Source organism: Trachypithecus francoisi, unplaced genomic scaffold (genome assembly GCF_009764315.1).
Source record: "Trachypithecus francoisi isolate TF-2019V2 unplaced genomic scaffold, Tfra_2.0 Lachesis_group3, whole genome shotgun sequence".
Lineage (NCBI taxonomy): Eukaryota > Metazoa > Chordata > Mammalia > Primates > Cercopithecidae > Trachypithecus > Trachypithecus francoisi.
Genome location: NW_022681468.1, coordinates 34,719,437 through 34,739,183, shown reverse-complemented (window position 1 = coordinate 34,739,183; position 19,747 = coordinate 34,719,437). Strand labels below are relative to the sequence as shown.

At 40.4% G+C, this 19,747-nt stretch overlaps 1 protein-coding gene, 1 long non-coding RNA gene and 1 pseudogene across 2 annotated transcripts; 2 read left to right on the top strand and 1 right to left on the bottom strand.

Annotated features, from left to right (window-relative positions):
- The first annotated feature begins 1,676 nt into the window (after window positions 1–1,676).
- On the top strand, window positions 1,677–4,268 carry LOC117069386 (disintegrin and metalloproteinase domain-containing protein 21-like). The gene is given in 2 exon segments (XM_033187582.1): window positions 1,677–2,168; window positions 2,170–4,268. Coding segments are annotated over 2 exon segments (2,166 nt in total). The 5' UTR covers window positions 1,677–1,893; the 3' UTR covers window positions 4,061–4,268.
- A 5,815-nt stretch (window positions 4,269–10,083) lies between these two features.
- LOC117069388 lies at window positions 10,084–13,910 on the top strand. The gene is made up of 4 exons (XR_004431527.1): window positions 10,084–11,110; window positions 11,345–11,637; window positions 13,058–13,226; window positions 13,780–13,910. It is a non-coding gene; the product is annotated as an uncharacterized LOC117069388 (long non-coding RNA).
- A 2,418-nt stretch (window positions 13,911–16,328) lies between these two features.
- On the bottom strand, window positions 16,329–18,768 carry LOC117069385 (annotated as a pseudogene).
- Between the last annotated feature and the right edge of the window lie 979 nt (window positions 18,769–19,747).

The window sequence follows — 19,747 nt, the reverse complement described above, 5'->3', positions numbered from 1 at the left end:
TTTTCAAATTGCTTCTTATTTAATTGCCTCCCTTAAGAGAATTATTTTGTTATAATTTCTATAGCAAGAACTGAAAGGCATTTGCCTTTCCCTAGTATGTTTAATAGAAATTTATTTTGTATTATTAATAGTTTAGAAAAGAAAATTCAGCTTCACAACTTGTTATTGGTAATGAGATAAATAATTAAATTTACTATTGTCAAATTTTAGAAAACCTTTATTAAGTTTTTTATGTGTGCGATGTAATATTTCAGGGTGTTTGAGATTTTTCTTGTAGAGTGACTAATTTTGATTACTTATAATTATATGACTTTCATAAAGTCCATTGCCGAGCCCCTTACAGGGTCTTTATAGAGGTCTGTACAATGAGGATCCCTGAAGCATAAACTTTGTTATCTGGTTTTGATCATATTATATTATAATTATCTGTTTTTTGTTTGTGTCTACACATGCTCAGTGCTTATTAGCCTCACTTTTGACAGTCATTTGAGACTATGATGAAATACATAGACAGACACTCTCCTCAGCAAAAAAAAAAAGTCATGAAATATATAAAATATTGAATACAATATTATAGACCTCCTGAAGCTTATTCTTGCTCCTGCCACAAGTTTCTGCACTAAATTGGTAATTTATTTAATGCTCTGTATTTTGATTTTCTTTCTCTAATATCTAGAACAATGTCCTGCACTTTATATGCTCCAAACACATAAAGACTTGTTTAATAAATAGAAAAAGAAATAGATAAGTATTGCCAGCCAGACTGTATGACAGGTGCAGAAATTCCCTACTTTCAAAAACTCTTGGTAAATATATTTGAGCAAACATTGGGACTCTTCCCTGGCAATCCTAAAATGCCAGACTCTCCAATGGTTTTGCCCTAATAAGACAAGAGTTCCTTTTCCCAAGACCTTTAAACTGTACCGATTCTCATTTTCTCTTCTGAAAACTTTTGCTTTTGTCTTTGGGTTTCTCCTATGGCTAACTGGAGAGAACAACATTATTCTCTCCTTACCCTTAAATGATGTCAATGTTTCCTGAATTTTTTTTCTTTTCAAAAAATTATACTACAATATGAATACATTTTAGTAGCATTCACTTACAATCCAAGACATTTCACAATTCCTCCTCCCTCTTTCCACTTTTCATTGTACACAGAGCTCTATGAGGCATTACAGAGGATACTAAAATGAAAGAAAATCATAAACCATGCAGTAAAGAATCTTTCAGTCTAATGAAGTTATGAGTAAAGATGAATACAATGAGGAATAGTAAATAACTTTGCGATAAAGAAACTAAAGTAAATCGTAAGACTGATGCAACTTGATACAGAATTGTGATTGTTTTTGATATCTCCAGTTTGGACAGTCAAAGGAGACACTATCAATAGTTATTGCAAGGGCAACAGGCATAAACTAATATTATCTTGGACAAATTGAGATATATAGTCACCCTACTCTTAAGTTTCTTTACTTTTGCTTTTACTTTTTATTATGGACATTTTCATACCGCCTGTAAAGACTGAGATAACTATTTAAGTACCCATCTTCCAACTTCAACTATTATCACCACGTGGCCAATGTTGTCTTTTCTATACCCCCTAACTTCCCACCCTTATGTACTAAAAGCAAATCCAAAGTATTTTCTTGATTCATCAACCAGTTTTTCACCACTCCATTCTTTTTCTTTCCTGATCCCTTACTTATCACCTTTCCAACCCATCTTTTTATTTTTACTTCCAGCAATGCAGTTCTGATCTAACTCTGCCAGGACACAGATCCATAGGGTCAGCCCTGCATCCTGAGCAGCTTAGAGGGAGGAGCCAGACCAGAAGTGCCTCACACCTTGTCCTCTTCTGCTCTGGACAGATGGCTCCATGACGACAACTTCATAATGGCAGTGGATGGGACCCTAGTGTACATCAGGGTCACTGTTCTGCTGCTCTGGCTTGGGGTGTTTTTGTCCATTTCTGGCTACTGTCAGGCTGGGCCCTCCCAGCATTTCACTTCCCCAGAAGTGGTGATCCCCTTGAAGGTGATCAGCAGGGGCAGAAGTGCAAAGGCTCCTGGATGGCTCTCCTATAGACTGCAGTTCGGGGGCCAGAGACACGTTGTTCATATGAGGGTCAAGAAGCTCTTGGTTTCTAGACACCTCCCGGTGTTCACCTACAGATGAGCGTGCCCTCCTGGAGGATCAGCCCTTCATCCCAGATGACTGTTACTATCATGGTTACGTGGAGGGGGTCCCTGAGTCTCTGGCTGTGTTCAGTGCTTGTTTTGGGGGCTTTCGAGGTGTATTACAAATAAATGGCCTCACCTATGAAATTGAACCCATCAGGCACTCTGCCACATTTGAACACCTGGTTTATAAGATAAACAGTAACGAGACACAATTCCCAGCTATGAGATATGGCTTAACAGAGAAGGAAGTAGCACGCCAACATTTGGAATTTGAAGAGGCTGAGAACTCAGCTCTGGAACCAAAATCTGCTGGTGACTGGTGGACCCATGCATGGTTTCTGGAGCTAGTTGTTGTGGTGAACCATGATTTCTTCATTTACTCTCAAAGCAACATCTCAAAGGTGCAAGAGGATGTATTTCTTGTTGTCAGCATGGTGGATTACATGTATCAGCAGTTATGTACTTATGTAATTTTGACTGGAATTGAAATTTGGAATCAAGGAAATATTTTCCCAATGACAAGCATAGAACAGGTCCTGAACGATTTCTCTCAATGGAAACAAATCAGTCTTTCCCAACTACAGCATGATGCTGCACATATGTTCATTAAAAATTCACTTATAAGTATACTTGGTCTAGCCTACATTGCAGGAATATGTCGTCCACCTATTGATTGTGGAGTTGATAATTTTCAAGGAGATACCTGGTCTCTTTTTGCCAACACTGTGGCCCATGAGTTAGGTCATATTTTGGGTATGCAGCATGATGAAGAATTCTGTTTTTGTGGGGAAAGAGGTTGCATCATGAATACTTTTAGAGTGCCAACAGAGAAATTCACCAATTGCAGTTATGCTGATTTTATGAAGACCACCTTAAACCAGGGATCATGTCTGCATAATCCTCCAAGATTGGGGGAAATCTTTATGCTAAAGCGCTGTGGGAATGGTGTGGTTGAAAGAGAAGAGCAGTGTGACTGTGGATCCGTACAGCAGTGTGAACAAGATGCCTGTTGTCTGTTGAACTGCACTTTAAGACCTGGGGCTGCCTGTGCTTTTGGGCTTTGTTGCAAAGACTGCAAGTTCATGCCATCAGGGGAACTCTGTAGACAAGAGGTCAATGAGTGTGACCTCCCAGAATGGTGCAATGGAACATCCCATCAGTGCCCAGAAGATAGATATGTGCAGGATGGGTTCCCCTGTAGTGACAGTGCCTACTGCTATCAAAAGAGATGTAATAACCATGACCAGCATTGCAGGGAGATTTTTGGTAAAGATGCAAAAAGTGCATCTCAGAATTGCTATAAAGAAATCAACTCTCAGGGAAACCGTTTTGGTCACTGTGGTATAAATGGCACAACATACCTAAAATGTCATATCTCTGATGTCTTTTGTGGGAGAGTTCAATGTGAGAATGTGAGAGACATTCCTCTTCTCCAAGATCATTTTACTTTGCAGCACACTCGTATCAATGGCGTCACCTGCTGGGGTATTGACTATCATTTAAGGATGAACATACCTGACATTGGTGACGTGAAAGATGGTACTGTGTGTGGCCCAGGAAAGATCTGCATCCACAAGAAGTGTGTCAGTCTGTCTGTCTTGTCACACGTCTGCCTTCCTGAGACCTGCAACATGAAGGGGATCTGCAATAACCAACATCACTGCCACTGTGGCTATGGGTGGTCCCCTCCCTACTGCCTGCACAGAGGCTATGGGGGTAGTGTTGACAGTGGTCCAGCATCTGCAAAGAAAAGAGGTTTCTTGCCACTGATTGTGATTCCTTCTTTGTCTGTTTTGATTTTCCTGTTTACTGTTGGGCTTCTTACGTATCTACGACAATGTTCTGGTCCCAAAGAAACTAAGGCTCATTCATCAGGTTAAGAAAATGTCTCTAATTTAATATTCCATGCATTATTACACTTTAGTCTCTTGGCAGTGGAAATGGTAGTACATCCCTGAAACTGAGCATATTTCTGACCGTTTCCAGAAAGCTGCAAAGATCTTCCCTTACGTCAGAACCACAAGCATTGTCATTAATTGCAGGTTATTCTTAACTTGTTTCTATTGTTCATTGTTTTAAACAGCAAATAAAGCTACATCCCTCCCTCCCTTTAGTCCTTCTTGTGTTTCTCATGCTTAGAGATGACTTATGGGAAAGGCATGAGATGTGTCTGCATCAGAGTGTCCAGGGGTGAGGTTTACCTCTCTATTGACATTATCAGTGTGGGAAAATTACTTACCTTTTCTGACATTTTGCTTCAAAATCTAAAAGGGGGTAGGGGTGATAATAATATTTGTCCCCCCCAACTTCTTTTATTTGGTAACCAAAAGAGAGAAATAAGTGAATTTTTGTTAAGTATAAACAAATTGTTATCTGATGAAATTTCCTGATTTTGCTCCCTGTGTGCTTCCTAGATCTTTGTCTTAATTTGGCAGTTTGGATATCCTTTTGGAGGATTTGTTTTGCCTACCAAAATATAATCTCCATGAGGGTGGGGTAGTTTTTATCTGTTTTGCTCACCATTGTGTCCTCAATAGCTTGAACAGTGCGCAGTGCTTACTACACAGTAAATACTTAAATGAAGCAATGAATTTCAATGAAGTATTAAATACATGAATTAATTATGAAAAGTAAAAATAATATTTTGCTAACTTGAGGATATCATTCTGATCCTCTCTTTTAACTACTGGAACTCTTGCTCAAAAATAAACTTTGAATATTTAAAATGTGTTTATTTAAAATGCTGCTGTTTGAACGTGGCACACTTTGCTGGTCTTTTGTCCCCAGTGTATCTTCCCCTCAGTCTATTCTCCGTGTTTTTGAAAATCCTGTCTCTTGAAAACACAGAGTGAATCAGATACCCTTTGTATTGATCAGTTAACTTCTGAATGGCACTCTGTAAATTCAGTCAAACAACTTTTTGGATATTATTTTTCATTACACTTGCCAACTTTGTGTCTTCTACCTGTTTTATGTTTACAATATATTTGGCTGTGTCATTCTCTGCATATCTGTACATGAAATTCCCATTCCCAAAATGCTGTTTACCATGCTGCCCCTACTCTCTTGCCCTGGAAAACTCCTATTTTCTCTCAATAGAGGTTAAATGTTATATCTTCGTGGAAGCATTCCTTATGAAATGGTAAGTGTTCCACTTGTGTGCCCCATTACTTTGTAGTCACCCCTTTATGGTTTGATGACCTCCAGGAATAGAGATGGAGAGGGTCCAACAATGGGCTAGCAAAAAGAAGCAGAGGACAGCTACTGGAGCCACACAAGGAGGGAGGAGTGAACCAAGAATGCAATCTGGTTCAATCAGAGAAAGCTCCACATGTTCTAAGTGTACACATCCATAGAGAGACAAAAGATAGCTGCTCCAGTTTATTGATTCTTTTTTGAAATGGTTTATTCCCACAGAAATACAAACTACTATCAGAGAACACTAGAAACATCTTTATGCAAATAAACTAGAAAATATAGAAGAAATGGATAAATTCCTGGCCATACACAACCTCCCCATTCTAAACAAGGAAGAAGTCAAATCCTTGAATAGACCAACAACAAGTTCTGTAATTGAAGCAGTAATTAATAGCCTACCAACCAAAAAAAGTCCAGGACCAGATGGATTCACAGCCTAATTCTACCAGAGGTACAAGGAGGAGCAGGCACTATTCCTTCTGAAACTATTCCAAACAATAGAAAAAGGGATTCCTCCCTAACTCATTTTGTGCAGCCAGCATCATCCTGATACCAAAACCTGGCTGAGACACAACAAAAAAGAAAATTTCAGGCCAATATCCCTGATGAACATCGATGCAAAAATCCTCAATAAAATACTGGCAAATTGAATCCAGCAGCACATCAAAAAGCTTATCCACCACAATCAAGTCGGCTTCATCCCTGGGATGCAAGCCTGGTTCAACATATGCAAATCAATAAACATAATCCATCACATAAACAGAACCAATGACAAAAATCACATGATTATCTCAATAAATGCAGTAAAGGCCTTTGACAAAATTCAACACCCCTTCATGCTAAAAACTCTCAATAAATTTGGTATCGATGGAATGTATCTCAAATTAATAAGAAGTATTTATGGCAAACCCATAGCCAATATCATACTGAATGGGCAAAAGCTGGAAGCATTCTCTTTGAAAACTGGCACAAGAGAGGGATGCCCTCTCTCACCACTCCTATTCAACATAGTATAGGAAGTTCTGGCCAAGGCAATCAGGCAAGAGAAAAAAATAAAGGGTATTCAAATAGGAAGACAGTAAGTCAAATTGTCTCTGTTTGCAGATGACATGACTGTATATTAAGAAACCCCATCGTCTCAGCCAAAAATCTCCTTAAGCTGATAAGCAACTTCAGCAAAGTCTCAGGATACAAAATCAATGTGCAAAATCACAAGCATTCCTGCACACCAATAACAGACAGAGAGCCAAGTCATGAGTGAACTGCTATTCACAATTGCTACTAAGATAATAAAATACCTAGCAATACAACTTACAAGGGATGTGAAGGACCTCCTCAAAGGGAACTACAAACCACTGCTCAAGGAAATAAGAGAGGACACAAACAAATGGAAAAATATTCCATGCTCACGGATAGGAAGAATCAATATTGTGAAGATGGCCATACTGCCCAAAGTAATTTATAGATTCAATGCCATCCCCATCAAGCTACCATTGATTTTCTTCACAGAAGTAGAAAAAACTACTTTAACCTTCATATGGAACCAAAAAAGAGCCTGCATAGCCAAGACAATCCTGAGCAAAAAGAACAAAGCTGGAGGTATCACGTTACCTCACTTCAAAGAATACTACAAGGCTAAAGTAACCAAAACAGCATGGTACTGGTACCAAAACAGATACATAGACAAATGGAACAGAAGAGAGGCCTCAGAAATAACACCACATATCTACAACCATCTGATCTTCGACAAATCTGACAAAAACAAGCAATGGGGAAATGACTCCTCATTTAATAAATGGTGTTGGGAAAACTGGCCAGCCATCTGCAGAAAACTGACACTAGACCCCTTCCTTATACCTTATACAAAAATCAACTCAAGATGGATTAAAGACTTAAACGTAAGACCTAAAACCATAAACATTCTAGAAAAAAATCTAGGCCATATCATTTAGGACATAGGCAAGGGCAAACACTTCATGTCTAAAACAACAATAGCAATGGCAACAAAAGCCAAAATTGACAAACGGGATCTAGGTAAACTAAAGAGCTTCTGCACAGCAAAAGAAACTATCATCTGAGTGAACAGGCAACCTACAGAATGGGTGAAAATTTTTGCAATCTATCCATCTGACAAAGGGCTAATATCCAGAATCTACAAATAACTTAAACAAATTTACACAAAAAAACCATCAAAAAGTGGGCAAAGTGTATGAACAGACAGTTCTCAAAAGAAGACATTTATGCAGCCAACAAATGTGAAAAAATTCTCATCATCACTGGTCATTAGAGAAATGCCAATCAAAACCGCAATGAGATACCATCTCACACCAGTTAGAATGGTGATCATTAAAAAGTCAGGAAACAACAGATGCTGGAGAGGATGTGGAGAAATAGGAACGCTTTTACACTGTTGGTGGGAGTGTAAATTAGTTCAACCATTGTGGAAGACAGTGTGGCAATTCCTCAAGGATCTAGAGCTAGAAATACTATTTAACCCAGTGATCCCATTACTGGGTATATACCCAAAGGATTATAAATCATTCTACTGTAAAGGCACATGCATACATATATTTTTTGTGGCACTATGCACAAAAGCAAAGACTTGGAACCTATCCAAATGTCCACCAATGATAGACTGCATAAAGAAAATGTGGCACATATACACCATGGAATACTATGCAGCCATAAAAAAAGATGAGTGCATGTCCTTTGCAGGGAAATGGATGAAGCTGGAAACCATCATTCTCAGCAAACTAACACAGGAACAGAAAACAAAATACTGCATGTTCTCACTCATAAGTGGAAGCTGAACAATGAGAACACATGAACACAGGGAGGGGAACACCACATACTGGAGTCTGTCAGGTGGTGGAGGGCTAGGGGAAGGATTGCATTGTGAGAAATACCTAATGTAGGTGACGGGTTGATGGGTGCAGTAAACAACCATGGCACATGTGTACCGATGTAAGAAGACTGCACGTTCTGAACATGTACCCCAGAACTTAAAGTATAGATAAAATAAACCATTGAAGTTGGTTATAGTTATATTTATCAGCCTATTGTTCTTTTATATTTGCTGTGTTTTGTATTTCTGCTTGAGATTACATTGAAATAATCCACTTTTTCTGGGTTTATATTGGTTTCAGCTTTTATGCTTAATTCTGGAATTTATTTTTCTATAAGAAATGAGATAGGTATCTAATCGTATACTTTTCCAAATGGGTAGCCAGTTGTCTTGATACACTTTATAGAATAAATGCTTTATCAGTGCTTTGCTGGTAAATTGGAATCCTGTATTGTATTTTAAAGTTAATTTGTTAGAGTCACCTTATTTTATTTGTAAATTTTTACAAGAAGCAGTGCATTTTGCAATATTCTTATTTTAAGAAAAGATGTATAATTATTTTATATTCGTTGAGTTAATTACAGCTCTATCAGTCAATTATATCAGGATTGGTGGGTAGAATTAACCTGTTTATAACAAGCATAGAGTCTTACCTCCTGTTTTAATTTGGATTGCCCAAAAAGCAGACCCAGAGACAAGGATTTAGGTAGAGTTAGTTTTTAGGGGGAAGCACATAACAGGGTAGACTAATGAACAAGTTTTCTCTGTGTACAACTGGAGCCATCCCTGTGCGCTTTCTGAGAAGTCATGTGAAACACACCTTTGATTAATACTCCATGGTTCAGGAGAAAGCTGTAAGGAAAAGAATATCTGAGATATAAGCATGTGAAGTGGTAAACTCTCAGAGCATGGAGATTGTCTACTGTGGCTGCAAGTGAACTCAAGTGGGACGAGAAGATGTAGGGTGGGCTTTTAGCATCTACTGTACCCAGGTTCCTTAGAAAACATATGCTGAGGCAAGGATTAAATCTAAATGTTTTACCTGGAAAATACAGTCCTAGGGAAATGAGAGTAAAAGTAAACATATTTGGGGCTGGAAAGTCTGGTACAGCAGATGCTGGTGGTACCTGCCTGTATCCTCTTAGGCTGAACCTTGAGGTTGTCTGTAGCATTGATGACAAGTCCTATACACACTAATGGCTTTCTACTTTACGGGGGTGTGCTCAGTGCACTCATGGAGCAAACTGGAAACAAGAAGGAGTTAAATCATCTGAAAGCAACTCTGGACCAATGAGAGATGTTGTGTGAATGAGCATGGTAGTTTCCCCAGTCCTCATGGGACTTCTACGTGGCGTTGGGGTCCAAGACAGGGTGTACATTGTTAGTATAACAGGAACTGGTTCTACCTTCCCTAAAAAAAAAAAAACAACAACAACAAAACAAAAACAAACAAACCCAAACAAACAAAAAAAAAAACCCAAAACCTTTTCTTTTCTTCACAAAGTCCTCTTTGTTCTTTGAGCACTTATTGAAAAAGCTGACTGCAGACTATCTCAGTCTATTCAGTTCTCCCTCTGATCCTCCACTATGGACTTTCTTTCAAACTGTGTCTTATTGTTATTAACCCTTACTGTTTTCTTAACAGTTTAGGCACAGAACTAACATTGCTTTGCACGAGTTTTCCAAACCCTGCCCACATGAACTAGCCATCTGATTGCTGGTATATCAGCATCTAGATTATACAAAATTATCTGAACTTATTTTCATTCCTGCTGATGCAAGTGCCTGGTGGGTCAAGTCCGGAGCACGGACGCATGACAAGGTATGGCTTCCATGAAAAGAAAACAACGTCACACTACCTCTCTTTTTGGTGAGTTGGACACCTGTGTAGAAGGTTGAAGAATGTTGTTTCTTTAGGTAAAGATATTAGAAGGGGATTTTTCCCTTTGTACTGAAAGCAGAGATGATGCAGGATCTTTCACAGGTAACTTTCTAAGGCAGTAGCACAATCAAATCCTGTGACTTGATGCTACAGATGGCACATAAGCCTCTCACGAAGGTCATAAATGGTCCTGACACTCTTATGGTACAAACACTTGCCACATCACCAGGTGTTATGGATGGCCCAGAAGTCAGCCCTGTGCAACTTGGATTTGCTCACTTGCTCTCCTCAGTAGACTGATAGGCACCAAAGATTACATGGTGATAGCATGGTGAGTATTCAAAAAATGTGGAATAACTTGGCCAGGTGACAAAATCAAGCCCTATAGCTGCCAAAACCAAACTAAAGATCTCCTATATCTGATATTGTGCAATCTGTTCTGCTCCTATGGACTGACAGGGACACATACAGATTCACCGATGCCAATATGACAGAAGACCAGGCACAACAAACCCCAATCTGTTGGGTCACAAATTTGACTCTGATATTATTTGTGAACCACACTGGTCTTTTTATCTTGCGTGGTGACAAGGTCTATGAAGGGTTCTCACCTACATGGTCAGAATGATGGGGACTTAGATACCTAATGCCTTTGTCACCAGGTACTCCTCCTTCAGTGCCAGCCAAATTATAAACTTGGGCTCCTTTGTTTATAAAGTAGTGTCACACAAGCATACTAAATGAGATGTTACAGAAAATCCCCTTATATGTCACAATTCTAAGTTCCTTTCCATGCTGAGATCCATTTTCCCAGGCTTTGGAACTTATGAGAGGGAAAGGGCAATTCTCAATGTTTCCATGGTAATAGAACAGGAGTCAGTATTACTATGCAAGCACTGAGAAGACTCTAATCAGAAGTTAACAGTTTAGCCTCTGTTGTACTTCAGAATCACCACGTCCTGGATAGAATGACAGCCCAAGAAGGAGGAGCTTGTGCAATCATTGGTGAGGAACACTCCTTATATGTAAACCACCAGGGACAAATAGAATCTAATCTGAACTTTTTGAAAGACAAGATAAACACTCTTCATCATATAAATGAAGCTAAACCATTCAATTGGCCTGACCCATTGTCAGGGATAGGAGACTGGTTGAATGGAGTATGGGTAAATGTGTTTAGATTGTGCTTTTCTGCTTATTAATTCTCCTTCTAATCTGTGTTCTTCTCTCCCATTGCAGATCCCTTGCCACTCAGCTGCTAACACAACTCTTCTCTCCACAAATACCAACTCAGCTTTTAATTTGAAACTGTTAGGAAAGTTTCAGACAGGGAAAATAAAGGAGTTAAAAGTGTGCCACTCTAAAATATGCCAAATTAGTGTGTTGATTACTTCAAGCTCAAAGCACTTTGGAAACTGTAGTTCCAGAAGTGACTATCTGACCTGCCTTTTCCTGCATATAGCAAGCCATAAAACTTCCATGGAGAAAGATGCCTTCCCTGTGCCAGGAGAAGAAAATAACCGTATCCCCAGGTTTGGAAATTTTTGCTGCAGTAGACGTGTACAAATAAACTATAGTAACTCTTATCTCCCACTAGCTTTATAACTCCTCCTTGACACTCCACCCAATAGATCTCCTAGTGACTTCCCTGGAATTCACTGTCTCTAGCTTAGATCTTTTTGTGTCATGGCCCCAGTCCCTGTTGGATGGGACAAAGGGGGACGAACGTGGGAATAAAGACAAACACAAAAGAGTATATTTGGATGATGGGGTCAAGGGGCTCCTTGCTTCTAGTGAACAAGGGCCCTGAGCTTCTAGCTTCCTTCATATTTATTGAGAAAAGGAGATAGGAAGAAAGAGGTGTTTGTCAGTAGGCTGCTTGACTCGGTGCAGGCCTGCACGACTGCATTCTCTGAACAGTAGTCTTCCGATGTTCCAGTAGATAACCTCAAGGAGAACGGTACCAGGGAGTGATTGCACTCAGCATACCTTCTGGCGACTGTGAGTTTGCCCACATCCTGCATTCATGATAAACAGTTTGTTGTTTGATCATATAGCCTCCAGTGGAATGCTGAGTAAGTTACAACCCACAGGTTTTTGGCTCTCTACACTTTTGTCATTTCTTCACAAATTTATTGTTCTTTTTCTAGTATAAAAACTTTCTGCTTTGACCATTATTTTGGGTCTTTTCACTCTTGAAAAGATATCCATGTATATGAATTCTCCAGGGGCACACAAACAGGTAGCCATAGTGGCAGAGATAGAGGTACATTGGGCTCAATAGCATGGACTCCCACTTGCCAAGGGAGTTAATCAAGACACTTCTGTCATGAATGTCCAACTTGCCAGTGACACAGATCAAGGCTGAGTTTCTGGGAAGGTGCTATTCTTCAAGGAAACCAAACAGTGAATTAGTGAGACATTGACTACTTTGTGCCCCTTTTATCCTGGGAGGGCCAGTGATTAGTTCACACAAGAAAATATACACATTCTAGTTATGATATTGTCTATAGAGCTTGAGCCAGCACCACTACTGTGGGCATATGGACTGTAAGATCTTTAAGCATGGAGTCTCATACAACTTGGCATACGAATAGAGGATTCATTCACTCTTTAGTGTATGAGGTGCTGGAATGGTACATAGCAATGAATTATATTGTTTGTATCATATATTCAATATTTAGTAGCATCTATTCTCCTAAAGTGCTTAGAATGGCCTGCAGAAGGCAGAGCCAGAGAGCCAGCTCAGAAACAATATTCTGAAAGAATTGAGTGCCAGCCTTCACAATGCATTGTGTATATTAAGTCAGAGATTCCTAGATGGTGTTGTATATGCAATAGAAAGAATATATGGGGCCCAGAGCCAAGGAAGAGAAGCCGGGTGGCCTCACTTATCATCACACTTGATGATCCACTGATCTGCTTCCCTCCCTGCAACTACCTGTTCTCTAGGCAGGTCTTGGTCCACAAAGAGAATGCATCTTTGCCAGAGGACCCAGCATAAGTTCCATAGACCTGCAAGCTGCCCTCAGGGCATCTGGGACATCTTCTGTTCAAGGACCCGCAGGTAAAAAGAAGAGTCATTCTGGCAGGAGTAACTGACCCTGAAGAGCAGGGGAAGGTAAGGCTGCTGAGCCCCAGTAGAGGCATGGAGGGTTATATGGAGAAACTAGGGGATTCACTTGGGAGCCACTTGGAACCACCCAATGCAATGGTAACTGCGAATGGATATGTGCAGCAGTGTTGACCTCCTGGGATGAAGGTGCAAAAGATTTAAAACAAACACTATAGCAAGTGCTCTGGGTCCTCCCTGACTCCTACTTTGTCCTTTTTATTTTTCCTTCTTCTCTTTATTTTTTTAAAGTTAAAACAAAATTAATGTTATAAAGATGGGGTCTTGCTATGTTGCCCAAGCTGGTCTCAAAGTCCTGGGCTCAAGTATTCCTCCCACCTTGGCCTCCCAAAGTGCAAGGATTATAGGCATGAACAACCATGCCCAGCGCCCTCCCTCAACCCCTTTTTAAAAAAACGATATACCTCTCACAGCCCATGGCTATCCAAAAACCCATAAGGTTTGTAAAGACGGTTCTCAGAATTATTTTTCTGTTGGTTATTAGACTCCAAAGAAGGTACAAGTAAATACGAATAGTCTCCATCTATGGGTTTTGGTTAAGGTGAACACTGATGCTAAAACTGAAAGGACAAGGACAGCTACTCAGAACGTTCCCATCTTGTAAAAACCTTGGCCCTGCTTCACTTGTGACATCACCTGGTTTTCAGGTACTCCCTCATGTAGTTCAACTGAATAAAGCCTTTAACCTCTATGTGAGTCACTTTAAAAAACTTACATAATATATATATTTAATAATTTTGTGTTGTTACTTGGAATAGTTTTGTACAAAACGCCAACACTGCCCAGTTTTGTGCCAAAGACAGCATTATCAAAGAACCCTAATTTCCCTGGGTGGAGAGGTAAGCCCTGCTGTTGGTATCTGATTCTTTTTTTCCCTCATTTTTATTTTTGTTCTTGATTTCCAACTTTTATTTTAAGGTCAGCGGTAGAGGTGCAGGATAGGCTATGCAGGTTCGTTACATAGGTAAACACTGCCAGGGCAGTTTGCTGCACAGATCGTCCCATCACCTGACTTTCTTTCATAGCATGGTGGTTGCATGCTTTGACTTTTTTCTAGGTACCCTTTTGTCAGACTGAAGTCAGCATTTTCCTCCCATCTTTCAGAGTTCTTTAGATGTGCAGAGAGTTTAGGTAACTTCCCTAAGGTGGGGCAAGACTCTTCTATTATCTCAAATTTCTTCTACTACAGAAACTCCTATTCAACCCAAACACCTGGTCAGATCTGTGTAGACATACGGTCTGGTGCAATGTCAATCAATCTGTTAAATTCTTAAGTGGCGTGATTTCATCAGGTATAAATTTGAACTGAAGTGCCTTTGGTTACTTGGGGCATGTCAAGCTTGTGCATTTTTGTGTCACCTTAGAAGAAAAGGGTAGCAGAATAGCTGACACTCCACAAATAACTTACTTTATTTGGTATGAAGAAACCAAGAAAAGAAATATTTTGAACAATCTCTAGTCTTGAGTCCTGTTTTCAACAACTTCAATGATCTTCCTTTCCCAAAGGCCTCCTCCCTTCTGTCTACCTCTATTTATGCCTCTGATTCTCACCTCCCTTCTATCCTGATCCCTATCTTCTTGAAGTCCCACGTGCTTCTTTTCTTCCACATCTCCACCTCCCTTGTACTATTTGACCTGGAACATCACCTCTTGTTGGATATGACAAGCCTTAAAAACAAAAGTTTTAAAAACACACACACACAGACACACAGACACATGCACACATACAGTGTCACTCTGTTACACAGGCTGGTGTGCAGTGGTACAGTCATGACTCACTGTAACCTCCAGCTCCTGGTCTCAAGTGATCCTCCTGCCTCAGCCTCCCAAGTAGCTGGGTCTATAGGGACACACTATTCCACCGGGCTGATTTTTAAACTCTTTTAGAGACGAGGTCTTGCTATCCTGCTCAGGTTGGCCTTGAATTCCTGGCTTCAAGTGATCTTCCTGCCTCAGCCTCCTGGTAGCTAGGACTACAAGCATGTGCCACCATGCCTCGCTAATTTCTTTATATTTTGTGTTGATAGATTCTCACTATGTTGCCCAGGCTGGTCTCAAACTGATACTCCCTCCTCATACTCTGGAATAGCTACGACTACAGGTGTGTGCCACCATGCCTGGATAATTTTTTTTTGTTTTTTAATATTTTATAGAGACACAGTCTCACAATGTTGCCCAGGTTGGTCTCAAACTCCTGGCCTCGAGGAATCCTCCCACCTCAGGCCCCCAAATCTCTGGGATTATAGGCGTGAGTTACTGTACCCCAACTTAGTGCACTATTTCTGGAGCGATTCTTCCGGTTTCCCTTTAGGTAAGATTTTGTGTCTGTACATTTATCAGACTGTCAGTTCCATCCTGTAATTTATAGATAGGCTGGGCTCAGGCAATTCCTGGAGATTTAAAATATGATATCCCATACCTTTAATTTCCAGATAAATTGAGAAGTGATATATCAGTGAATAATGACCCTTTCTGTAATAGTTTAACAGTAAAGACATAAAGTCAGAGACATTACATATGGGATTCCCCAGGCTTAGCATAACGCAAAAATACTGAGAATAATGAAAATGATAGCAGATAGCATGTACCAATTGCCCAGCACTTTGGGAGGCCGAGGTGGGTGAATCACTTGAGGCCAGGAGTTTGAGACCAGCCTAGCCAAGATGGTGAAACCCAGTCTCTACTAAAAATACAAAAATTAATCTGGTGTGGTAGCACGTGCCTGTAATCCCAGCTACTCAGGAAGTTGAGGTGGGACAATTGCTTGAACCCCGGGATGCAGTGGTTACAGTGAGCTGAGATTGCGCCACTGCACTCCAACCTGGCAGGCTACGCACCAGAGTGAGACCCTGCCTCAAAAAAAAAAAAAAAAATTAAGAGTGTGAGCAAATGTGTATTAGTGTACATGGGATTTGCCACAGGGGTATCTAGAAAACATTAGCCCCAAATCTTAAATGAGTACAGGTCCTCTTGTTAGTCAATCTAGGAGTTTCTGCCATCATCTATAGAAGTATTGAGAATATGACCAGACAGGAAATGTTAAGTAAATTTAAACACACAGACTCTTTTTAAATTGCCAAGTGATTTTATTTCAAGATGACATCATATTGCTAAGAGGTGATGTAACCATCAGAATGACTATTGATTACAACTCCCAGTAAGTGTTAATGTGATTTTCTCCATTGTGTGGGCTCCCATTAGTATTTACTCCTGAGGTTCAGTAGTTTTCAATACTTTCTCTTCCATAAATTCTATTGCTTGTGAAAAGCAATCAAAGAGAAGCGAAACCAGAAAAAGGATGTAAAGAGTAAATATTAAAAGTAGTGCTCGGTTTGTATTCACAAGTACACTGCTTGCAATACGATATTGTTTGTCAGGTGGAGGGCCTCTACCTATACTACCTCCTGTTCCTCTCAGTTCACATGTTGGTGGTTGCCACCCAAACACACAGTGACAATGTTTTTTGTTGTTACATACTCCTTTGTAATTGCATGTTTTAAGATCACATTCAAAATGCAGGTCTTGATAAAAAGTACAATTGTGTTCAAGACAGTAGCTCCCTGGGCCACAGGTTGCACCATCCACTACCAGCCCCATTTCTGGCAAGTCTGTCCCGTGGTGTGCTTCATAGCCAAAGCATTTTTCTTCTTTTATGTCGTGTACTAATATACTACGAAACGTAGTGTGCTCACCTCCACCAGGAATCTCGCTGACACCACTACAGTGCAACATTCCACAGAAAACATCACCTTCTTCACATGGAAAAGGTTTACTTCCCCCTCACCGTAGAATAACCCCACAATTTGCAAATCCGTCACCAATCCTATTCAATTGTTGATAGCATGCTGGGGAGCCATCTTTCACTTGGTAGCCAAAAAGGCTTGACACTGCATATCACGGTCACTGCAGTTTCCTCTTACACAAACAGATACTGCTGAACATGGGGTTCCATCCTGGACATAGACGTCATTTGGACACTCTTCCTTTTTCCCATCACAGTATTCCGGTAGATCACATATGCCACCCAAGTCTCTGCAAACCACTCCAGGGGCAGCATATTTACACTCATGGCAGCAAAGTCCTGTATTGCAAACACTGCCAAGTGAAAAGGTACAAGAGGTCTCACAACATCTATCATTGGCACAATCTTTAAGGGAGCCACAGTCACATTCTTCCCTCTGATTTTTGATCTTGTCTCCACAACGATCAGCTACATAAGGAAAATTAGTGTATGGAATATTTGGATCACTCAAACAAGGATCCCATTTATTCAACCTGTGTTGGATCTTCTCATAAGAACAATTGCTCATCATATCATTAAGATCAGGAACAGAAGCCATGAGACAATTGGTTCGTCGAAAACAATAACAACCAGCAGAATCATGTGTCAAGCCCAAGTTATGACCTAGTGCATGTGCTGTTAAACATGCCCCCCTAAATAAGTGATACCTCATTAAATACACAAACATTGCTCCCCAGTTGGGGTTGCATATTCCATCAAAGGTGGTATAACAGTCCCGGTTTTCAAGTCAATATGCTGTAAAAACAACTGAGGTATCATGTGGAATTTCTGAAAACCATTCATAATATTTCCACAAACCAAACTCTCCTACAGCAATTTCGGCAGGCATCTTATAAAACATTACTATATCATTAGCATTCCATATGCACAAAACACGTACATAGACATTTAAATAAACTGGTTTGAAAATGGTATGTATGATGCTGTTAATAATCACTACATTCTCTATTATGTGTGACACATTAGGGTTCCGCTTGAATAATGCATTAGTAACCGTGTAGTGAATTTTCAAGTTTTTTCTATGATGCCTCCACAAATAAACGTGGCCTGCTCTGGGAGTTTCAGACAGTGTTACCTTTTCAGATTCTTGATCTCTCTCTTCCCCTTCAGTCTTACATCTACTAGCCTCTCCCAGTCATTCTTCTGACACACACAGAGATACTACATGCTCAAATTTGGAAGAAGCCTCCAGGGGTTTGATTTCATAAGTCAAGTCATCCACCTGCAGCATGCCACGCAGCCCTCCATGGCAGGTGTCCAATGTGGCCACAGACCCAGGAACCCCTTCCAGGTAGCAGTCATAGTAACAGTCTCGTGGGACAAAAGGGTAGTTCTCCTGCGTGGCCCCCTGGTCATTATCAGTAAAAACAGGTAAATGTCTGGGCATCATGTTCTTCTTGAGATTCATGTGAATCACGTGTCTTCGGCCCTGGAAACGCATGCTGTAAGAGAGTTGGTCTGGCATCTCAACTCCACGCCTCCTGTGGGGCACTTTCCTGGGGATCACAATTTCTGAGGAAGTAAAGCGCCATCCTGGTGGGTCATGAAAACAATAGACCTGGGACAAGAGTGCCCAGAGGACAGGCAGCCAGAGAGCACCTGTCAAGGGGTCCTGGACCCAGGCAGGTCCCATGAATAAGGGAACCTTTGACCAAAGAAAATGCAATCAAATGAGAGGCACAAAGGGGATTCTTCAGTCTTCAACCTTCTCCTCAGGGGAGTTATAAGGAAAGCAGAGTGAGTCTGCAGGCTTGGCACCCCCTGATAAGTGAGTGGGAAGGGTTAGGCTATTACATAACAATGGTGTGCTCATCAGGGGAGGCTGTTTTCAATGAGCTGGAGAGGTAGGCCAGGGGGTCAAAGGAAGAGGAAAAAAATGGCAGGAATTGAGAATAGCAGTGTATAACTGAGCTGAAATGTCCCTTGTCCTCTGAGGAAGTCATAAGTGGGGTTTGATGAGTAAGTGGGTTTGATGCAAGTTTAGGACACTTAAGGACACTTTTCTCAAGCCTAAATGAGGGAAGGACTCAACATGTAATTAAAAGAGGGAAGCGTATCCAATGATAAGGAAAGTGGAAACTTCTCCTTAAAGGAATTTTGAGTGCTGCAATAAACATACGTGTATATGTGCCTCTACAGTATAATGATTTATAATCCTTTGGGTATATACCCAGTAATGGGATTGCTGGGTCGAATGGTATTTCTGGTTCTAGATCCTTGAGGAATTGCCACACTGTCTTCCACAATGGTTGAACTAACTTACACTCCCACCAACAATGTAAAAGAGTATCAATTTCTCTGCATCCTTTCCAGCATCTGTTGTTTCCAGACTTTTTAATGATCGCCATTCTAACCGGCGTGAGATGGCATCACATTGTGGTTTTGATTGGCATTTCTCTAATGACTAGTGATGATGAGCATTTTTTTCATGTTTGTTGTCCATATAAATGTCTTCTTTTGAGAATTGTCTGTTCATATCCTTTGCCCTATTTTTGATGGGGTTGTTTTTTCCTTGTAAATTTGTTTAAGTTCCTTGTAGATTCTGGATATTAGACCTTTGTCAGATAGATAGATTGCAAAAATTTTCTCTCACTCTGTAGGTTGCCTGTTTACTCTAATGATAGTTTCTTTTGCTGAGCAGAAGCTCTGTAGTTTAATTAGATCCCATTTGTCAATTTTGGCTTTTGTTGCCATTGCTTTTGTGATG